This window comes from Trachemys scripta, chromosome 7 (assembly GCF_013100865.1).
Source record: "Trachemys scripta elegans isolate TJP31775 chromosome 7, CAS_Tse_1.0, whole genome shotgun sequence".
Lineage (NCBI taxonomy): Eukaryota > Metazoa > Chordata > Testudines > Emydidae > Trachemys > Trachemys scripta.
The window spans coordinates 104,833,231-104,856,797 of NC_048304.1; the positions used below are offsets into that span (position 1 = coordinate 104,833,231).

Sequence of the window (23,567 nt, forward strand, 5' to 3'; positions counted from 1 at the left end):
TCTTATTCTCTTTCTCCAACAGCTCCTTGTGGAGGTCTATCCATCAGCTTGAGCTCAATATAGCTAAATAGAGCTCTTAATTTTGCCCCTCCCAAACCTTCCCTGCTACCTCCTCTCTCAACCACTGTGGACAACACCATCATTCTACCGGTTATTCAGACCTGTAACCTGGGTGTTATCTTCAAGTCAGACCATTTTCTCAGTCCTCACATGCAGGCTATGTTCAGTACTGCCAGCCTGACGTGATCCAAAAATCGCAAACCAGATCCCCCAAAATCATGAGATTGGCCCCAGAAACCATGAGTATATCATCATACCATGTATTTTGTTATGTCTTGCCTTAACTTCCCTTTATTCTTCTGGCACACACACACACACACACCCACACCCCCCCCCCCAGAAGAATAAAGGGAAGTTAAATCAAGACATACCAACATACATGGTATGATGATATACTTTTAGGTGAAAAGTCAACCTTTAATACACACAAAAATGCATGCCTCTTCTTGGCTGCTCAGATGGAGACTCCACTTACTATCTTAGGAGTGAGCAGAGGGTAACAGGGAAACTGCCATATATTTCCTATCTTGACACTCCCTTCTCCTCGGTCTGGATCACAAGTAGAGAAGTCATCCCAGGCAGTGGGAGACAAGAAAGTGTTGCTGCTGGGTCTGGACTTTCCCCTGACTTCCCGCTCCACTCTCTCTCCAAGGACCATCCTCTCTGCTATAGGGCCATGCAAGGCAGAGCTCAGTGGCAAGACCCATCTGTGTCCTGTGCTCCAAGGCTCTCACACAGCTTTGCCCATGTACCCAGCCCTGAAAAAAAAAAATCACAGGATCAGAGGAGCTGCTTGCATCATTGTGAGAGCTCCTCCTGCAGCTGCCAAAATCCCATGACTCATGATCTATTTGCAAGAGCTGGCAACACAACTCTGGCTTCCCCTAGCTGCTCAGACAGGGCTGCCCACACCCACCACTATCCCTCGGCTGAGGGAGCTGCCATTCTATGCTCTCCGTCTCTCACCCCATCACGGTTCTCTGAACCCACACTCTGCCTCCCATTTGTCCCCACAGGCCCAGCCTCCCACTCCTACTCATTCTGTCCATCCATCTTGCATAGTGTCTCAGCTGACCTCACAGTCCCCGTGTCCTGTCTAGCTCTCCTGAGCCATAGCACGTCAGCCATTTTGCCTGCCATTGCGGCTTCAGCCTCAGTGAGAACAGTGGCAAGTGTCAGCCAACTTTATTAAGGGCACTTCCCCATGTAGATAGACTGTAGGGAAACAGAGACCATCTTGCTGGCTACAGCCCCACTGACAGGAACAGAGATGGTGGTCACTTTGAATAAGAAAAAATTAATGAATTGGCAGCCTATCATCATGTTTTCATGGAACAGGTTAAAAAATCCCAAAATCGCTAGAGTTGCGATAAAAAAAAAAATCACAGGAGCTCACAATACTGCATTTCTAGGGGCATATCTACAGAAACATGTACTGCATGGCAAGCTGAGGTGTTAATCTACAGCACTCTAATAGGGACACACTAGGGAACCTTTAGTGCACAGGAGTAGTGTCCTCACGGTCAGGGCACAACACAGTGGAGTGCTATAGATTTAGAGCACAGTTTTGCATGCAGGAAGTGTTAGTGTAAACATGCCCAACAATATGTCCTTTCTTAACCATCCACGCAGCTAAAGCGCATGTCCAGGCTCTCCTCATCTCATATCTTGATTACTGCAACACCCTTCATTGTGGGCCTGACAAGTGTAATTGTGCCCAGCTGATATCCATTCGGAATGAGGCTGCAAAGATAATTTTCTCAGCCTGTTGCTTTGACTATGTCATCCCTTTCTTTGGGTCCCTTCTATGGCACCTTCTTTATCATATCAAACAAACTACTTGTCTTCACTTTCAAGGCCCTTTATGATCTATCCTCACCCAACCTATCTCACATTCAGTATTGAAAGGTCAACTCTCACCTCCAGTTGGGCCCATTCCTCACTTGTTAATATTTCAAACTGGCAACTTCATTCTTTCTGTCATACTGCTCTCAGGCTTCGGAGACGCTCCCCATGAACTCATTATCCTCCTTCAAAACCCCCCTTTCCTGTGTGGCCTACATTGCTAGTGTGCTGAGAACACAGTCTATTATATTTACTACTACTACTACTACCACCACCACCACCACCTCATTGTTCCCTTGTACTCCATCAGTCTGTCTCTATCCATCTGTTGTCTCTGGTCTTATACGTAGATTTTAAACTCTTTGGGGCAGGGACTGGTTTCTTGTTCTGTGTTTTTTGCAGTGCCTAACAGGTTCATGACAGGGATTCTTTGTACAATACTACAAATAAATAATAGGAGACAAATGTAGCATTTTCTCTTATATAACCTTCTGTTTGTTTTTAAAAAAGGTTTTCTGATCATAGCCACACTTGAAGATTAGTTTAATAAAATCCCACATACAGTATATCCAGATTTTTTCAGTGATGTAAATAAATCCACAACTATGGTGAGGAAAACTCCTGGATATATCAATGGACTTTTTGGCTAATCATCTGGCTTTATAAAAGTTTAATTCACATATTGGTATAAGTCAGCTGCAAACCACTGTGGTGGATGGTAGTATAAAACCCTAGAGAGAGACTACAAGTTATTTTTGAGGTAATGTATTTTTGTACTGTTAGTTATCTCCATTAAAAAAATTTTTTTTTTAAAGCCAGTGAGTGTTCATGCAAAAAGCTTATATTAGCCCCCATGGTTTATTATATTTTGCACTTTAGTTGTATTTTGTCTGTTCAGCAGTCTAAATACCTCATTTGGAGGAAGGCTGTAAAAAAGTCATTAATAAGACTGCTATGAAGTCTCTTGTGAAAAACAGTTTGAAAGTCTCGCCTAATATATCTACTATTTTGCTCTCCTCCTACCTCCACCATATTTAATGGACATCTTTGAAAACTGAAGCCTTTTATGTATCTATGAAACAGGTACTTCAGGAAATAGTAATAGCTGTTTTGAGGTCCCAATGCATGAATAAGAGCAACCAGTGTGATGAGAACCAGGAGGTGGAGGAGGTCACCACCTAGGTGCAAGGAGGAGCAACAATGAATTTGGAACTAGAAGTCACTCCCTTCCCCTATGCAAGATTAGGTAAGGAACGGAAGTTCGGGACCTCTTCCCCCCCCCCCCCCCCCCCCCCCCCAACACTATGCCAAATACCAAAATACAGATGTAATGAAGTAGACAGTGAAAGCTAACATCATGGCCTTTACCATGGTGATGGATATATCACTTTAAAAGTGATCCATGAGCTGTAATACTATATTTTAAGATTATTTTTATGTCACTTCACAACTCTGATCCATAGCATCCTACTGATAATTTAACTCCCTACGTTCTAAGCTATACACTGAGTCCAGATGACAACCACCATTTGGTTGTTTCACGATCTCCCTTTCACATGTACAGAGTCAATTTTCAGTTGACAACAGTAACAGTCTGAATAAAATGTTTTAAATCTAGGCTAGGAAACTGCCAACATTAAGTGAAATTTTAGAGTAAATATATGAGCTTCAGTGTTAAATTATCTAGAAAGATAGCTTTCTTTGCAAAGTTGATGATGTTTCCTTAAAAATACTGTATTGTGGTCTGCACGATAATACATTTTACTGTCCGCACAGCTGCTTCAGAGACATCACGGTCCATTCTGCAATTCTACATCTGAGCCCAAAAGCCCCTTTAGATTCTCACAATCTAATACATCATTACTTTAGGGAAAAGACTCTGACAGAGGATGCTGAAAGAGACACACAGATCCCATTATCCTCTGCTGCCAGAAGGGAAGCAAGCTCAGGTTTGTCAGCAGGAATACTCAGGGCCAGATTTAAAGCAACAAGTCCAGACCTGCGCACTTCAAGTGCAACGTCCCTGCATGACCTCCCCATAGCCAGTTCTTTCTGGGTTAGGATTGACTCTCCCCAATATAACCAGATTCTGGTTTTGCTTAGAGCAGGGGTCCTCAACACAGTGCCCACGGGTGCCATGGTGCCCGCCGGGGTGTCTAATTGCGCCTGCATACCGGCCAGCGGACAAGCATCCGCCGAAATGCCGCCGATAAGCAGCGTCATCCAGAGGCGTCGCCTCTGGATGATGATGCTTGTCGGCGGCATTTCGGCGGCCATGCCTATTGACGTTGCCACTTGTCGGCAGCATTTCAGCAGATGTTCGTCCGCCGCCACGGTCCTCCGTGGCGCGCCAGACGAAAAAGGTTGGGGATCACTGGCTTAGAGTATGAATAGAAACAGCCTATACCTCTGAAACCGCAGCTTTATGAAGCAGCATAAGCCTTCTGTGTTCTAGCTTCAAACATTTCTACTGCCTTTCCTACTGCTGCTGAATATGTAAGATGCCAATCAATCAGCAACTTGAGAGGCACCACAGTCTAGTGTTTAGGAGTCAGGACATTTGGGTTCTATTCCTGGCTCTGCCATGCAAGTCTGTGTCTCCCTCCTACCTTCTGGCTGTCTTGTCTATTTAGACTAGATGCTCTTCAGGGAAGAGACTGGTTTCTTAATATGTGTTTGTACAGTGTTAAGCATGAAAGAGCCTTGATCTTGATTACAGAACTTTCCCCCAAAGAAAAGTTAATATGAAGTTTTAATTTAATCATAAGGAGGGATTTTAGACCCACACTGGTGATTTGATCTTCAAAATAAGAAAAGTGAGGTTCTGCCTTAAAAAAAAAGATCATGCAGGCACATTTCAATTGTCACTTTTCAGTCCAGAGAACTTTTATAACCAAGGCCCACTGTCACTGCATTCTAGTATAATTTGTTCAAAGTAAATCTTAATTGTGACCCTTTAGAGGATGAGATGAGCCCATTAACACTTGCAATCACATTGTAATCAACTAAAAGCACTAATAAGGTAACCAAATGCTATATTAAAGGTAGAACATCAAAATCTTTATTTTCATTATATATAAGCCACACATCTCTCTGCACTAAAAATAAATGTATTAAAATAGAATTCTTACTTGTGGATGTCTGGCTTTATCCAATAACTTAACACAATTAAGGAGCAATGTTCTAATGGTGCCATAGTGTTTCTTGTTCTGGTTTTTTTTCATCATCATATTGCAGGCAACTCTAAAAGAAAGTTGAACAAAATAGTAGACGCAGAAATGTCACTGAAGTGTCTATTATAATTGTTTTCTTTTTATTTTCTGCACAACTAAGAATTCTACAAATCCCATCTTTTTGAGCAGGCTTTTAGAGAAGGACTCAGGTGATCAAGAAATCTGAGGAATGGCAAGACTCTGATTCAGTTAATATCATGATTTGGTTGGCTGATTGTTGTACATATAAGGGGAATGTGGTGATGTTTTGGTTTTATGATTTTTGGATTGCATTTTTTAAACTGATGGCCAGAGTACCTAAGTGCCCAAGACAGACACTTAATGACTTAGATTTAAATCTAAGTAAATAAAATATTGCAACAGAGTTTTGCTTCTGTAGGACACACTTACTTGTACAAGAGAATTGCCACTGGCATTGTGAAAGGGTTTTGGTATTTATCTTCGGTTTCTTCACAAAGAGTGGTGAGGTCATAGAGCTTTACTATATCGCTTCCACTTGCTAAAAGAGAAGATTTTTCCATTAGCCAACCTGACAATATATAGGTCTCAAACATTACTTATTATCCCAACCAAGGAATTGCTTACCTTTAAATAGCCAGTAAGTATGTCCTTCTTTGGTGCAGTTAGATTTCAGAAAAGATAAGATATTTTGAGCAATATCCTTTATCACTTTGGTAGAAAAATTGGAGTTTTCCAAATTGGGAATATCTTCAGTCTTGATCATTTCATATTTCTGTATAGAATGTATTTTAAAAACATTTTGAAAAATCCTCATAATATATACTAAGGTTGGCTATACAAACAGAGAAGCCTTTCATAATCTATTAAACTGAAAACAGGAGTTCCATTATTATGTTTGCTAATACTGAAAGCCCTCAAATTACGAGCTATGAATTTAGTGCTGCATCCAATTGTGTTTGTGTAATTTTACTACTTATACCCTTTGTACTGGAAATTGCTTCGTGTAGAATTCTTTTAATAAAAGGACTTGTCAGGGCCAAACAAAGAGAAATCCTGTGGTCTGGCATTTAACACATACAGTAATCTCAATAAAATGATGCAGAATGAATGTGGTTATGCTGAACAGATTAACTGTAAACGGTATAGTCTAGCCAATTAACAACTCCGTTGCCTCAATATATATTAGTAATTTAAATAAAATCTGTACTGACTGGATGGCAGATCCATACTTTTACTACACACTAGTTTATAACCACATTTCTGTATTTTCTTTACAAATTTCAAGACTGCTGTATAATTTAAGATTTTTCAAATCTGCAAAATTAAGTTTACAGAGAGTTTGGAGTTGTACACTTCTTAAAATTTGGAGGTAGTTATAAGATACACCTAAAAATATCAACAAATGATAGTTCAAAATGGAAATGCTGACACTTGGCCCCTTCATGTTTTCAGAGCACTTCACACAACAGGCTTCAACCTAGCTGGCTTCTAGGTGCTACCACAATATATATCCTAAATACAAAGATTATATTAAAAGAACGTTGTTTAGATTACAAAGTGAAGCACTCAAAAGTTAAAATAAATAAATAAATCCAAGAGTTACAGTTGCCCAGGCATCCTTAATTCTACCTCCTTGTGCATCCAGCTGTACACTAAATGAGGCAGGAGTCCTGTGGAAACAAACTACATATGCAATCATGTAATTAAAGACACTATCATAATACACAACAAGAAGAGAGAATAAAGTTTCATCTGTAAATCTGGAATTTCCTAACTTTGAAGTGCTTGACTTTTCAACATAGATAACATTCTTTTAATGTCTGATTTCCTAGGTTTGTGTGTTAGTAAGGAAACAAAGCAAACTAAGGCCTGGTCTACACTGGAGGGGGTGAAAGGGGGTGGAATTGATCTAAGTTACCGGGGTGTCTTCACTATGGTGAGTCGACTGCTGCCGCTCCCCTATCGACTCTGCCTGCGCCTCTCGCCGAGCTGGAGTACAGGAGTCGACGGGAGAGCGCTCAGGGATCGATTTATCGCATCTAGACTAGACGTGATAAAATCGATCCCCACTGGATCAATCGCTGCCCGCCAATCCGGCGGGTAGTGAAGACATACCCTAAATGTCCCCTTCATGCATCTCCAGCAGGGCTTGAATTCTGAATACCTTCAGCACTAAATCATAGTCCTGTACTTCAAATGGCAGAAGTACGTACATTAGCTGGCAGCAGAAGGCGGCTGTTAACCTATTTTCGGGTGGTGGGGGAAGAAGGGCCTCTTTTTATCAGTTCAGCCACATCTGAAGAGAATTTCATGGAACTAACAAGAGTGATATCTCTAGCCCCAGGACTTTGTTTGCAGTCAGCCTTTAAAATGTGGGAGGGACAAACAATGGAGGTATTACAGGTTCTCAAAAAAAGGTTGATAAGAGCTTTTCTAGTGCAATGTTGCTACCAGTTCCCACATACCAACTTCATTGTTATGAATGGATAAGTTGAATTAATGAAAGAATTGGTAAAGTGGACATAATGTAAGACATCAGGACTTACCTGAACAATGCCATTAACATGAAAACACATCACAAGCTCTGGGACGTTACATATTAAGTTGTCCAACCAATAGTCAATTCCTGTCAACACGTTTATTGGCTTGTTGTTATCCCTACAACAAAAATATTTCTGGTATTGCTTGGAGCAAATAAAGATTTTTTTTAAGTCATCAGGGTACATCTAATAGAGGTTTTGTTTGTTTTTTTAAATCACCAGTTATGATAAATGTCTGTTGAAAGCTTAGCTTATGTGTGTCAGTACAAGGAGAACAGAGCAACCTTAAAATTGAGGTAAAAAAGCTTTCATTTGTGACAAAGGTTATATTTTAAAGTAGCACATGGGGGAGCTATACTAACCACTGTGTTGATACTAGCATCTGTTACTGCTAATGGAATGCATGCACATTACTGCCCTCACCACTTTAAAATTACAGCCCACATTGTTACTGAGATCACCCATAATTTTTCCCCTAAAAAAAGTGTTTAGAAAATTAAGGGATTAATAGAATTAGCTGGAACCAAACACATTTCAAACTTTTTTACACAGTTCTTCCAAGGCACCTCAGTTCTGGGCTGCATTTACAGTGTCCAGCTATGTGAATCCTGGGTGTCTTTTGAACAAAGATGGCCCAAACTGGCTTCAACTTTAAGCTTGCCTCCATCTTCCCCACCCTATAAAAGGTATTCTTGTCTTTCCTCCCACCCTTGCTGTGGGAGACCAGGCTCCTTCACCTCTGTATGGGCAAAAAGAACCCACAGCAAGAACAAAAGAATCAGAGAACAGAGTAACCACAACATCAAGTAGATATTTTCAGCTATTTATGGACAGTAATCAGTAACTGTATTTTGCATGGCATCCAATACTTAAGCATCTCACAAATATTAATATATTTATCCTTACAACATCTGTGAAAAGTAGAGAAGCGATACTCCCATTCTACAATTGGGGATTAGAGCAGAGATTAAGGACCCTAATTTTCAGAAGTGTTGAACAACTACAACTCCAATAAAGGCAATGGGCTGCAGATAGTTGGCAACTCCAAAAATCAGGCCCTAAGTGTTTTGCCGAAAGTTACACAAGAAGTCTGAGGAAGAGCCAGAAAGAGAACCAAGACATCCTGAATCCCAATTCAGTGCCTTAAACACAGAAACACCCTTTTAATACCTTATGAAATCATTACCATATCAATACTAGAGTATAAAATTAATCTTTAAATGCAGATTAGGAAATACATTATCCTACAAAATTATATTATATATATATATATATATACACACACACACACACACACACACATATACATACATACACACACAACTGAATATGAAACTGAAACAACAGATGAGCCACGTTTGGGATGCACATCACATTAGTTTAAGAATTCACCTGAGACGCAAGCTCACAGCAGGGTATCTTCCACCTCCAAATATAGGCATATTTGATCCTACTAACATGTGAATATCTTCAAAGGTCCACAAGATGTTCCGAACAAAGTCATTTTTAAGTCCCTTTGTTTAAAAAAAGAAAGTGTCTATAAATAATCCACTCTGTTAATTTTTTCTCAATCACAATCCGCAGAATTACTATGAGAAAGCAAAATGCAAAAAAGGCAAATAAAGGACAGCACATAAAGACTATGCTAGGTGTTCACAGTAACTTAAAAGACCAAGATTACAGATGACAAGAGCTATTTCTACAAAAGGATTTAATTTTTCTCCCCTCACCACCAACCCGAATCCAATTTAGACCAAATTTAAAATGATTTGTTAAACTGGGGATTGTGTTTCCACTCAGATTCCACATAAAGCATACCTGACTGTTTTCCCCGTCATTGAACAAAGTACTCAGGTTTTGTTCTTTGGGGGCTGAGGCCACATGCCCCACTACATATGAGGATTCAAGAGGCACACTTCCCTGTGAAAAGCACAAGGACATAAGGAGTGATTCTGTTGCTGAGGTCAAGTAGGCCATTTTCAAAAGTGTATATATATCCTGAACATTAGAAGCATAAAAAGTGAAAACCTTTAATTCCAACTTTATTTTAATGTGTACAACCTTCTTCAGCCAGTGGCTTACTTCTCAGTTTTTTCTTACTGTAGCTACTGTATTGGAATTCTAGTATAATTTGTTCAATGTAAATCTTAATTGTGACACCTTTACCAATGCAATCTAGATTCTATGTGGTGATCTAGAGCAGAGAATCTTCATAATTCTTTATCAACCATCTGTGTCATCTAGTGTCCCCATCAGTGGTAGTGTCTTCACAAAGGTGGGTGATCATTACCATCTGAATGTAAATAGAATGCTGGAATTTTTTAAATGTATTAAACTTACATTAATTATGAGGCTACTCTACACGCACAACAATACTACTTTTCACAATGTATTTAAACATCCATTGCATAGACTGAACTCTTAAAATGTTGTACAAAATCCCTTTAACTTCAGAGAACCCTAATATTCAACTCTACTGTCTGATAACAAGATAAAGAAAGAAAAACCTGGCTCCTATGTTGCACACATGTTTTCAGCCACAAGTCAGTCTCATTTTGGCCCCTTTGTGAGCATTTATACTGAGGTCTGGAGCAATACTAACCAATCAAAATGCACATGTAATTGCTTATATTATATTGTAGGAGTTCAGTAGAACTGCTTCTACTCGGGGGAGCCAATGCCATATGATCTCTGCTTACTTTGATATATAATCACAAAATAGATATTTGCATATGATGTTTGAATGGCTTAGAGATTAACATCATCTTTCTGGATGCCTAACTTTCTCTCGTTTTCATTAGTGTAAAGTCTACTACACTTAATAAATTCACGGCCATAATGCAGAAAATTCCAGATAAGTTCGATAAATACATTCTGAATGACTGATTTAAATCCCTGTCTACATACACTCTTGATGAGCATCAAGATTTTCTGTTCTTTAACATAAATACAGTTTGACCAAGATTTTGCTTCAGTAAATCTGGATGTTTTCTTCAACATCAATAAATATTGGAATAATATTAACATGCACTGTGAGAAGACAAAGAATTCTGAAATTCTTCCAGATTCCAGGTTCATCCACTTCAGCCCACATCAATGCTACAAAAGATGATGATCACCACACCTTAGCACATCCTCACAGTACCAGAAAAAAAGGCTAAAATAGAAGTTCAGTGGAAACAACACAGGAAACAGAATAAGGAAAGAGCCATCTTTTTTCAGTACGACTGTTAAAGAAACAACAATTGTCAAAACGCAGTTCCATTAAGATGGTCATTGACTAAAACCAACAAAGAGCAAAAATGTGCAAATATGATTTTTCACACTAACTCAGTACTGCAACACAATGTATGAAAAATCACTTTTCTCAGACCCTCCCATACTTTTGTTTTCTAGGAGCAGGCAGGCCATTCAAGTTAAAAATACAGACATATAAATATATTCCAGTTTTTTATGATCAAGTATACTAAAATGGAGCCACAAATGGAAGGCAACTGCTCATTATGGAATGAAACCCAACATTAGAATTATATATAGAAAACACATTAATCCTATTTAAGGAAAATCAACTATAGGCAAAATTAGTTTTTGATGGCTATCTGTATACAGCTCATAAAGCATTAGGTATCATACATTACTGCTCAAAGAAAGTCAAAAATGGTGCTTTTAGAGTCTAGCTGAGCAAGGCTTCTTCTACCCGTTAGATTCTGCTTCTTTGGATAAAAGGAGGAATCTTGACTACTACATGTTTATAGCTTATATTAGGCACCAAATACAGCTCTCCTATAAAAATTAAGGTTTGTTAAGATTTAATCCATACTAACCTGATTAGAAGAACCTGGATCTTCAGATACTGAAGAAGGCATTTCAAAAGGGGCTGGCCAGGAAGCCCTTCCTGCTTCATCACTCTCATCAGGAGCTGGATCTTCAGGATGTTGTTCTGCAGAGGAAGGAACTGGCTGAGCAGCTCCATCACCATTAATGCTGACAAAGACAAATTCAAAGAGATTAAATATCATAACAAAATCTCAAATTCAATGTCTAATCAATATTTACTGCATTTTATTTTCACAAAAAAAGAGAGACAGATGCTGATTTAGTTATAAAACTACTCAGCAATACCCATCTTGTAAATTCATCAGTTAGAGCAGAAAGATGGGTATCCAGGATCATGTTAAAAATCCTTGAAAATTATGTGTTTTTCCAGAGAGCAGTACTGCAATGTGTTTTCAGCTAATCATGCTTAGATACTACAATATTTTAAATAAAGAACTTACTTGCATCAGTGTTATATTCTTAAAACTACATCCGCTCTGGATTTTGTTTTAGGATAAAGAGACAATTTCATATCTTTAACTTTTATTTCAATATAATGAACAAGAGAAAAGTAAATTGGGGTAGAACTCACAAGTTATGCAAATAAAATTAATATAATCAAACTACCTGTAATATAAAAACTTGGAAAGTATGGCCTTCTGGTACCAGTGTTCTTTACTCTTCTTCTTTCTTTGCCACTTCTGATCTATTAGTCTTTGATAGAACTCTTTTAGCCATGTCCAGTCCCCTGTCTAAGCATCATAAATAAGCATGAAATTAATGTGAAACACCACATAAACAAAAGAATCTAAGTTAAGCATTTAGCAGATACAGTATACCCATCCAACACGAAATGGCACAAAATAAAAGAAAATCTGTTAAAAGATAAGTTTTCACAAAAGTGTCTTGACAGCTGAACTCTGCAGTCAGAACTCAGTTATACTTAACATATTTCAGTGAAATCTACTCTTCAAAAAACAGATTATAGTTTCATGCAGTGTTAAAAGACTGAGTAATAGATTTGTAAAGCTGTCCAGCAATATCAAAGACATTAAATGAAAAGGTGAGAAGGGGTATTTTAAGCACACAATGCCCTCAGTTAAAAAGATGTCTGATCTGCTAGTGCAACTTGGAGTTCTATAGCAACCAGAGAGAATCCACAATAAGGTTTTGTGAACACCTTTTTGTCTTTGTACACCTCTACCCCGATATAACGCGACCCAATATAACATGAATTCGGGTATAACGCGGTAAAGCAGCGCTCCGGGGGGAGGGGAGAAGAGAGCGGGGCTGCGCACTCCGGTGGATCAATGCAAGTTCGATATAACACGGTTTCACCTATAATGCGGTAAGATTTTTTGGCTCCCGAGGACAGCATTATATCGGGGTAGAGGTTTATACAATTCTCAGCAATTTTTCTACATTTGCTATACCTTTGTGTTGACAACACCGCACTTGAAATTTATATATAATATAATATAATATAATATATTTGCCAGGTGGCCAAGGACAGTAACAAAATAAATGGTTAACCTGAGATGATCTCATGAAGAGCTCCTGAATATCTAGCTCATCCAGTAAAAGGGTTCGTCCAATACGGTGTACTGCCATGCTCACATGTGACTTGCTGTATGGTATCTTCAGAAGTTTTTTAATGTTCTTGCAAAAAAGACAAAACAGAAAAGTTATATTCCCCACAATTACACTGAATTATAAGAGAAGATTTAGTAATTAGAGTGTTCAGAAAAAAAAAAAAAAAAAAACCACTATCATGAGTGGGGGGAAAAATAGTAAATATTTTTAAGAAGAACAAGTCACTTTTTTTTTTTTTTATTTAAATACCTTCATTCAGTCATCTAACACTCCTGAACCAAGTATGCCTCAACTAGGTTTTCAGAAAGCCTTGTTTGTTATCTGACAGTAACAAAAGGCACCATTTCTGAAGGCAAAAAGACCATCTTGTGTATCTGCCTCCATTTTCCATCTTCTGTGTTTCCCCCTCTGGCTTTTCTCCCCTCCCTCTTGCCTCTCTGGCCAAGCCTTGCCGCTTTTGATTTTTGCTGTAGTTCTAATAGTCCGCTCTGAGGGAGTACACCATGCTGCCCCAATGGGTTATCAATAAGGCTACATTTTAGTCACAGGTATTTTTAATAAAAGTCATGGACTGGGCACAGGCAGTAAACAAAAATTCACAGCCCGTGACCTGTCCATGACATGTACTATACACCCCTGACTAAATCTTGGGGAGAAGGGGGGACGGCCCAGGAGTGCCGTGGGTGCCTGGGGGGCCCCAGGCAGAGGCATGGCCAGGCAACTCTGCACACTGCCTCCACCCCAAGTACCCACTCTGCAGCTCCCATTGTCCAGAAACCATGGCCAATGGGATCTGCGGGGGCAGTGCCTGGAGGCAGCACGCAGAGCTACCCTCCACATCTCCGCCTAGGAGCTGAGGGATGTCGCTGCTTCTGGGGAGCCCCCCCAACGTAAGCACCACCCAAAGCCCTCACCCGAACCTCCTCCCACACCCAAACTCTTACTGCTGATGCCGGGGGCCCGAGACTGCCTCAGCAGCGGCCGGTGCAGCTGGCCCAGGGGCTGCTTGAGCTGCTCAGGCGGCCCCTGGGCCAGCAACTAAGACTGCAGCAGCCCGTGTGATCAAGCACAAAAAAAGATCAGGATTACTTGTCTATGAAGTTTAATCACTGCCAGAAAATCTCTCTTCAAACTAATACAGTTGAAGAGAATCATTAAGCAACTGGATTCTAATTTACACTGCAAGTGGAAGTGGTCATTGCTTGCCAGTGAAGTTGTAATAGCAAATGTATGTGCTCATCATTAGTTTGAGCAGAGCCCATTCCTATAGAAGTAGTATATCTGGAAAAAAACAAGCCTTTGATATCAGCACTCAAGATATTACTACTCAGTATGCTACTAATTCAACTGCAGAGATTCTACTTATTATGTGTATTGCCACAGGGACCAGGACACCGTCATGTAAGCGCTGTACAAACAGAACAAAGAAGACAGTATCTGCACCAAGAAGCTTACAATCTAAGCATAGGACAAGAGACAACCGATGGATACATACCAATAGACAGAGGCGTAAAAGGAAGAAATAAGACAAAATTGGTAGCATGATGAGCAGTGGTCTAAACAATCTAGCCATCAAGTGTTTAGTTGAATTCACAGAAAAGGAAAGTTTTAAGTAGGGTTTTGAAGGATGATGATGTATTAGCTACTTGTAAACATCTGCAAAACTATCTCCCATGCACCTCCTCCATGGTTGGGAGAAAGATGCTTGTTTGAAACTTTAGCAAATGGGAGATGATGGCATCATGGGGTGATCAGAGGCTGGAGTCAACATCTCAGGAGTGAATGAGAGATAAACAGAGGGGATAGGCCATGAAGGACCTTGAAAGCGAAGACAAGCAACTTGTGTCTGATTTGATAGAGAAGCAGGAGCCAGTGAAGGGATGACATGGTCAAAGCATGGTGGATAGGAAAATTATCTTTGCAGCAGCATTCTGAATGGATGAGAGCAAGACCAGAGAGAAGGATGATGAATTAATTGAAATGATGAGAACCTAGACCAGAATTTAATTGTAGATTGTGGATAGGAGAGTTTGTACATTGCAGATTTTTTCAGTATGACATCTCTAAAATTTAGATATAGCCTGGATGTGAGGACCTAGAGGAAGGCCCAAGTAGAAGCAGACACCCAGTTCAAGAGCCTAAATGACAGGCAGAATGGAGCTGATGTCCACAGTGGTTGAAAAATGAGAGTTGGAAGGGGGAGATTAAGAACTCTGTTTTAGCTACGTTGAACTTGAGCCCACAGCTAGACATCCATGAGGAGATGTCAGAGAGAGACACCAAGATTTTAGATTGGACAGACGGAGACAGGTCTGGAGTACAGAGGTAGATCTTAGAATTGTCAGCACAAAGATGACATTTGAATTTGTTTGCAGGTGAGATTACCCAGAGATAAGGTGTAGAAAGAGAAGGAGACCAAGAATGGATCCCTGTGGAACCCCCACAGAAAGTTGTTGGAAGGAGAGGAGGATCCTCCAGAGAATATGCTGAAGGAGTAACGAGAGAAGTAGGAACAGAACCATGAGAGGACAGAATCACAAAAGACAAGATTTCAAGAAGAGGAGCATGGTTGACAATGCTGAAAGTGGCTGACAGGTCAAGGCGGCTGAGGATGTAGTACTGCTTCTGAGCTTTGGCTAAGAAAAAGGTCATCAGTGACTTTAGAGACACAAGGTGGTCCAATAAAAAGGTATTACCTCACTCCCCCCCCGTCTCTCTAATATCCTGAAACTAACACGGCTACAATTACAACGCGCACAACAATTAATGACTTTGGCAAGGACAGTTTCAGTGAGTGGTCACCCAATGAAATGAATAGGCAACAGATTTCAGACAAACAAAATGAAGTAATTCTTCACACAGTGCACAGGTAACCTGTGGAACTCATTGCCAGCGGTTGCTGTGAAGGCCAAAACTATAACTGAATTAAAAATGAATTAGATAAGTTCATGAAAGATAGTCACTGATGAACCTATTAGCCAACATTATCAGGGATGCAACCCCATGCTCTGGGTGTCCCTAAACCTCTGACTGCCAGAAGCTGGGAGTGGATGACAGGGGATGGATCACTTGACATTGCTCTATTCTATTCATTCCCTTTGAAACATCTGGCATTGGCCACTGCTGGAAGACAGGATACTGGGCTAGATGGACCATTGGTCTGACCCAGTATGGCCATTCTTATGTTATGTTGAGTGCAAGAAGGGGAAACCAGATTGGAGAGGATCTTGGCTGGAAGACAAGATAGCAAAAAGGTGGCTGAGACTGCAGACGTGGGATTCTCTCCCAAATTCACTCTCCAGATTTCCTAGTAGGAATCTTAAAAAAAAAATTCTTCCTAAACAGCACTTGCAAAGGACTTGTTGGTTTCCCAATTTGTCTAAGTTTCATTCATTAGCAAAGTATTGCAAAAAGATTAAAAAAAATATTAAAATTGAATTCTACACTACGAATATTATAGTGCTATTTCAACTAGCATATACTAACTCAGAGCTCACAGAAGTCCCTTTTAGTTGATGTTAACTGAAAAGAAAACCTCCAAAGCTTTTAAAATGAGAGAGGGATTTTTAAGTGAAAAAAGTTTGCATGAATACTATAACAGCAAGTTGACTGAGTTATTGTTACTAAGGATCACGAAAATGAAAGCAGAGGAAAGAGAAGTTGAAAACATAAGTTAGATGTTGAATATGCTATAGAAAACCAAAATTCTCATAATGAAAACATTAAAAGAGAAAATGTGGATTCATGTTTAAATGTTATTGCATAATACCACCACAGAAAATACATGGTTATATAATATTAATTATGCAAAAAAAATGTTTTAAATGCTTGAATTTAATACACAAGATTTTCAAAGCAAAAACAAAACCCAACCGCCACCCAAGAAGTTATCCCAAAATATTGTATTTCTACAAGCCCTACAAATATCTTTATTTGGAGATAATGGTCATCTTGTGCTAACACTTTTGAGAGTACAACAGATAATATAGCTGTCATATAAGCAAATGATAAATGTCTGAGTATCTATGATAATATTTAATCATCAAGGTAAAACTGGAGGCTCTATTTTTAAAGCAGGAAAGGTTGGTCCCATAACAATATTATTCCACTGATAAGTGTTTTGGATATACAAAAATGCCTCACTTAGATGCAAATATTTTGTTGGAGGGCCCTTGGCACAGTGGATAAGCGGTTGTCCCAATACCATTACTGACCTACTGAGTTCCAAATAAGTGTATTAGGGAACAGATCTCTTGTAGGAGTTTTCAGACAGCAAGTCAGGGAACAGCTTGGCAATGGGTCTTCCTCGCAACTATAACCTAGATACTCATATTTGACTAGGTGTGGGTATAAGCTACTAGAATGCTCTTCCCCTATTGCTAACTTGTGTTAGATATAGTAAAATTTGTAATGCATTCAAATAGGCTACTGAAGTGGTCCTCGTCATGCTCTCATTCAGGTCAATAGCAAAGCTCCCACTGACTTTATGGGGACAATACCATGAATGCTTGATTTTAGCAGCTCACCATTTCAACTTTTTCCCCAAATGTAAAATTATTTGGGGGGGCCCCCAATTTTCTTTTCCCCTCCTCTTTGCTTCTCACCTTTCCTCAATGCTCTTCTGTCCATCTGTATCTTTGGGTATGTCTACACTGCAAATAAAAATCTGAAGCTATCTGTACTTTATTCAATTGTCACAACTTCCTTTAAACTATAAGCAAATAGCCAAAGTAAAATGAGGTTTTCTTAAATAATTTAACTAAATAAAAGACTACTAAATAAAACAGTCACTGTAGCATAAGCCATAATCAAGATACAATTACAAAACTGAAGAATTATTGAACTATAAACTGCACATACCTCAGAATCGGACACAACATCCACATCATTTCCAACTGAGTCAATGAAGTCATATGCCATGCCAAAGCTATTTAAAAAAAATTAGAAGTTTAAACCATTGCATTTTGACGTTTAAAACATAACTGCTTGTTCCTCAAAGTATCTAGTACTTCTTTAAAAAAAAAACCCATTTTCATATAAAAAAAAAAAAAAAAAAAAAAAAGAATCTACAGAGCCATTACAAAGTACAACAGGATCTGAGCTTTAAACGCCACAAAATCATTTTGAAGTTACAAGTTGTTTCTTTGAAGCCATCTTTAAATTGTTCTTGAAATCCAGTTTTCAGTCATTACAAAACACAATGTTTTAGAGAGACGAGGGCAACTATACAAGATGCTTTATTTGTTTTGTAATGGAAAGGAGGCGAGTTGCAATAAATGTGTTAGCATATCACAAAAAGTGGTTATTTGCCAGAAGGGAATAAACATTAATTTTCCAAAAGTGTGTGTTCTTTTAAGTGATTAAAACTAGAGGAGCTAAGCCCTGTTTAAGAGCTGGACTTCTTCCTTCCCTTCATTTCCATTTAAGATAATTTTGACTATTTTATTATTTTTAAAACTTAAATAAGTTTTATGGAAAATGACTCAGCAACAGAACAGCCTAATTTTAATAAACACAACATCCTTATTATTTGTCTGCCTTATTTAAAACCTGTATCTCTCCAAGTTGCATGTAATTCAAAGAAGAGAGCTTCCTATGTAGACCACTTTTTCAAATTAAGCCAGATGGTGCATTCATCTCAATGTGACCAGAGATATTCACATAACCTTGAACTTTAACTACTAGAATTTGGTGTTTCCCTTGGAAGTTTGTGCATTTCCATCTGTGAACAATTCCAAAATAAAAAAGGAGGCAGAGAAAGTAAAAATCGGAATTCACTAGCCTACCTAACCAAAACACATGTATTAATTCTGCCTACTGTTTAATTTTTTTTTTTTTTTAAAAGATTAGAGGTAAAATTCCCTGCTGTGCACAGGGCCCACAAGAATTATGTGCCACTTAAGCCCTAATTTGGCAATTTAAGAGGTGTGAGCCCTGTATGATTTTCATCCTACATGCCAATCTGTTTTGAGTGACTTGCACGCGTTCAGCAGATCATCCCAGACTTGACACTGGCTGTGATACAAGAGACACATTTTTTCCACTGCTGAACTTTCCTTGTCCAATTTCCAAAATATCAAACCACCATGTTTTCCTAATTATTTTTCTTAGGTATTTGCCACCTATTTTTATTTTTAAAACATACATTTATTGTACGCATGGCAAGAAAATTTCCATAAATGTGTCCATTCCTATTCCTGAATTTCCAAGCTGGCAGCCAATTGCTGATCAACAGTCAGGAGGCTACAAATTTGTTTCAGAATATTATTCTTTTTCCTTATGTGATCAAAGAGCAGAATTCCTATTACTATATTCAGTCAATCTAGCCTGACCAACTGATACCATCCAATTGCAGGTCTGTAGTCTACATGAAGTGAGTTTGATTGTCTCAGTCCAGTTGCCAGCATACACATCGCAAAATCTACCATCATAACTGGAATTCTTAATCATCGCCTAAACAAGAGGGATTAAAGCATATAGGGTGAGGGAAGGCAAAGGAGAGTGCAAAGACAGAGAAAGAAGGAGAAACAGAAGGGCTAATAGAGAATAGGACAATTTGTAGCGATGTCAGTGTTACCTTGAAAATAGTTTGCTCTTCTTGCTGTTTCCAAGAATGGTTGTTCCTGCTGGCCCCAGTTTGGCGCTTTCACGTAACCAATTGGCAGGTGGAAGTTTCAAATCAGTTTTCTCTCGAAGACGGGCAAATGCTGCTTGTGGTGGGGCAGATGAATATTTCACCACAGCACTGCTTTTTACTTCATTACCTCCAAGAAATAACACTGATCCCTAGTTTGCAGAACAGAAATTAGAGTCCTTCATTTATAAATTAGTTTCTTAAAAAGTTATTAGACTTTACTTGATGTCAGTTCAATTCCATTAACTGACTATACTAGAAATACAATTAATGACAGGCCATTTTCTGCCCAACTTAATTAAGGCCTAATCCTGTAAAGATTTACACATTTAACTTCACACATTGTGATGAGTTCCACTGACTTCAGTAGTATTCTTAAGCATATGGTTAACTTTATGTACTGGGAGAAATGCTACTGAAGTCAGTAGAACTTACCACAGAGTGTAAAATGAAACAAATGCTTTATAAATCTTTGTATGATTTAAATTAAGAAAACACACTGCAGAACACTGGTCTCATTACAGATTAAGTATAATAGTGAAAGGCATTATGTGCTGACATAAATAAGGGTTTATAATTACATTTCTAACTACTGTACCTCAGTCCTAGTGTAAATATACTATTACTAACACAATTGAAGACAATGTATTACAAGTCAGACAACCTTAAGTACATGTGCTGCTATGTGCTCTGCTTATTAGCATCTTTCATTTTAAGCCTCCCAAGGTGTTTTATACCTATATGCAGAATATGTATCATTCCCGTAAGATTAGTAGTAACCAACCTATATCAGCATATCGCATAACATCTGAACGTCAGAATAAGAAAAAACAAGCAGCAACATAAATGCATTTTAAGTATTACCACTTAGAAAACTGAAACAAGCCCTCATTCTGGTGTTCAGCTGTTTTGCAATGTGCCAGTTGCTCATTCTCTACCCCAAAGTTACTGTTATATAGCAGTAATGTGCATGCTGTGTGTAGGAAAGGTCCTGATTCTGCAAATGAATCTGAGTGAACAGACCCTTAAGCCCAGGCAGACCCCCCACAAAGACCTGAACTGGGGCCTGTTCCTGTATGTCTCTTTACTAGAGCTTCTAGTTTGCCAATGCTGCATACAATAGGTGTAAAGTCTGAATATGCAACAGTAACCAGTAATCGCTTATGTGACAACAAACATGAAAATTCTTTTAGATGATTGCCTCAGGGCAGCTTCATCTTGTCTACACTGGGATTTCTGACACTTGTGTAGCTGCACCATGCAAACCCCTACTCTAGACCATTTATACCGGTACAGTTTACTTTAATTTGAAACTGAAGCGAAGTTCCTCAGATCAGATCTACACTAGGGATCTGTACCAATTAAGCTATACTAGAAACTGAAATCCTAACAATAACAATTTTTATTGGTCTTGTACAGAACCAAATACTCTGTCAGTGCAGAGCAAATAAATAATAAAAACTGATTATCTTGTAGAGCCACGTATTTGTAATATTCTTTTTTATAAGAAAGGTTAGCAACCCTGAGTTTAGTGAGACCAGAGGGACCCTTATATTTCATTTCTAATGACTATTTTCAGAGGGCTTGGCTTTGCAGCCCAATGGGGCACACAAGCATAGTTACAGTACAGCTAAACACAACAAAGATTCACTAGCTATGCCCCAAACCCTAGTTTTGGCTGTTGCATTAAAATACCAAAGAAATATTAAGGAGAGTAGGATTTTTTTTTTGCAGGGGAGGAAGAGGGGAAGGCAGAGCAATGAGAATGAAGGCAGGCAAGAAGGGGAAATGGTTTGAAGAGAGAATTTAAGGCTATGCTGGTTTCTTTATTGAAAAACATCCCTACACAGAGTAATTTGGCGTACTAGGAAGTTTGCATTGTGGTAGCAGTTCATCATTATCCTCATAGGGTATGTCAGTTTACTACATGTTTGCAGTGCAGTTTTAGCTGTCCAAGGACACAAGGAGGGTGAGGTAATATCTTTTATTGGCTCAATGTCTGTTGGTGAAAGAGACAAGCTTTCAAGCTATACAGAGTTCTTCTACAGGTCTGGAAAAGGCACTCAGAGTGTCACAGCTAAATACAAGGTGGAACAGATGTCAAACTGCAGTGTCAGCAGCAATGCACCCCACCTATTAAACTGACTGAATTGTATTTAAGGGGTATTCTCTAGAAGCCATTCCTACTGTGACAGAAGAGAAACTGAAGCTAGATGTGTGGTGTTATGAGTTACGCTGAAAGAGGATGGCTAATGAACCTCTAATTGCATATAGGACACTTATTAATAATTGCCAATGTTTAAAAAGGTGCCTTTACATGTTTACCCTGAAATCAGGTCACCTCTATGGAGCAGAATCCAATGAAAGAAATTGAACTCAGTACTGATCATTGCAAGGTGCAATGTTGACAAGATAAACAGATGTCTATTTTATCTAAATTTAGCACTTTTTATCAAAGTACTTTACAAGCACTCCCTCATCCTAGAGAAATAAAGTCCTAGCAACTCCTCTGGAGTAGGCCAATATTTGTTTCGCCTCTTCAAGACAGGGAAAGTCTGTTTCCCAAAGTCAGAGAGGGTCTGTGTCTAGAATGAATATGAGAGTGCCTGGCATAGGCCAGCAGGGCTGTGCTCAGACCATGCTCCTCTTCCCTACTTTGCACTTAGGGTTTGTACACACTACCACTTAGGTTGGTATAACTTATGTCCCACAGGAGTGTGAATAAGCCAGCTCTCTCCTGTCAGCATACAGTGTCTTCACCACATGCGCTAGAGTGGCACAGTTGCATCAGTGCAGCTGCACGGCTTTTAGTGTACACTATCCCTAAGTGGCAGCCCATTCCACGTGTCAAAAGAAAACCCAGGGGCGGAGTGAAACAGTCACTTCACAGCGCACTCTTTATAACTGGAGGTATGGGGAGTTGAAGGCTGACAGGCACCGAGACAATGGGAAACGGCCACCATGTCAGTGTGCTTGAGTGACACCTGGGAATCCGACAGGTGCCAACCGGGCCGCATGCTGGCAGACGGTGCGGTTGGCCATGCCCCCGGCTGGCGGACACCCCCTCCCACGCACCGCAGGGGGGTAAAGTGGGCGATACCCCGGCTATGGACACAGGTGTGAGTCCGCAGGGCAGACACCGCGGCGTGTGTGTAGACGGGGGAGAGGAGCGGGCACCCCGGCTCTAGAACATGGTCTGAGGGGGGTGCGGGAGCGGAGCCCACAAGCGGAGCAGGCCGCACCGAACCGCGAACTCCCCGCCTGGCTGCGGGCTCGGAGCCCCGGGGGAGGCTGCCGCTCACCTGCTTCAGCTCTTCTGGGTCTCCCTTCAGCGGGACGGGCGCCCCTAAGTCGCTTCCCGCGGCGGGGCCCGCTTCAGCACAGGCTCCCCGGGGCGGGGGGCCCCCCGTGCCCTCCATTGGCTCTGTCCTCGCAGCCGGCCCGGCCCCGGCGGGGGCAGGCTGCCGCAGAACCGGAAGGAGCGTGAGGCCGCGGCTGCTACTAGCAGCCCAAGAAGCGGAGGGGAAGGGGGAAGGGAAATCTCGCGGAGAAGGATCCTTCTCGCGGGACTTGCCGAGAGCGGCTGGTTACAGCCGCTGCCGCAGCCCTTGTGTACGCTCGCGGCTCGCCAACGTGTTTGGGCACGTGCGTCTCTGGCCGGGCGTGTCCGCGCGCCGCGCACGGGGGCTTCTGCTAAGGCTCCACTCTGCTTGTTTCATGGCCGTGCCTGTGACCCTCATAAAATTAACAGCAATGAATCCGTGGCAGGTTGGGGTGCGTGGAACTGGCGCCCGGGCAAAGCGTGCATCAGCCATCCAAAAAGCTAAGCGAGTGTTAGGGGTCATTAGGAAAGGGATAGTAAGAAAATAGCATAACGCCAGAAAT

The 23,567-nt window shown here is 40.2% G+C and overlaps 1 protein-coding gene across 2 annotated transcripts in view; it reads right to left on the minus strand.

Moving 5' to 3' along the window:
- Window positions 1-23,213, minus strand: part of EDRF1 (erythroid differentiation regulatory factor 1) — a 47,365-nt gene extending 24,152 nt beyond the window's left edge. The window contains exons 1-12 of one of the 2 annotated variants that reach the window (XM_034777238.1): window positions 22,985-23,213; window positions 19,626-19,834; window positions 17,909-17,975; window positions 12,989-13,114; window positions 12,083-12,207; window positions 11,464-11,623; window positions 9,458-9,559; window positions 9,032-9,153; window positions 7,646-7,757; window positions 5,724-5,871; window positions 5,529-5,637; window positions 5,037-5,148 (exon numbers count right to left, since the gene is read on the minus strand). In XM_034777238.1, the coding sequence (XP_034633129.1) occupies window positions 5,037-5,148; window positions 5,529-5,637; window positions 5,724-5,871; window positions 7,646-7,757; window positions 9,032-9,153; window positions 9,458-9,559; window positions 11,464-11,623; window positions 12,083-12,207; window positions 12,989-13,114; window positions 17,909-17,975; window positions 19,626-19,834; window positions 22,985-23,101 (1,509 nt within the window). In that variant the 5' untranslated portion in view covers window positions 23,102-23,213. The remainder of the gene's footprint in view (window positions 1-5,036; window positions 5,149-5,528; window positions 5,638-5,723; window positions 5,872-7,645; window positions 7,758-9,031; window positions 9,154-9,457; window positions 9,560-11,463; window positions 11,624-12,082; window positions 12,208-12,988; window positions 13,115-17,908; window positions 17,976-19,625; window positions 19,835-22,984) is intronic. The other variant, XM_034777239.1, reaches the window with a different exon arrangement.
- Window positions 23,214-23,567: the final 354 nt, after the last annotated feature.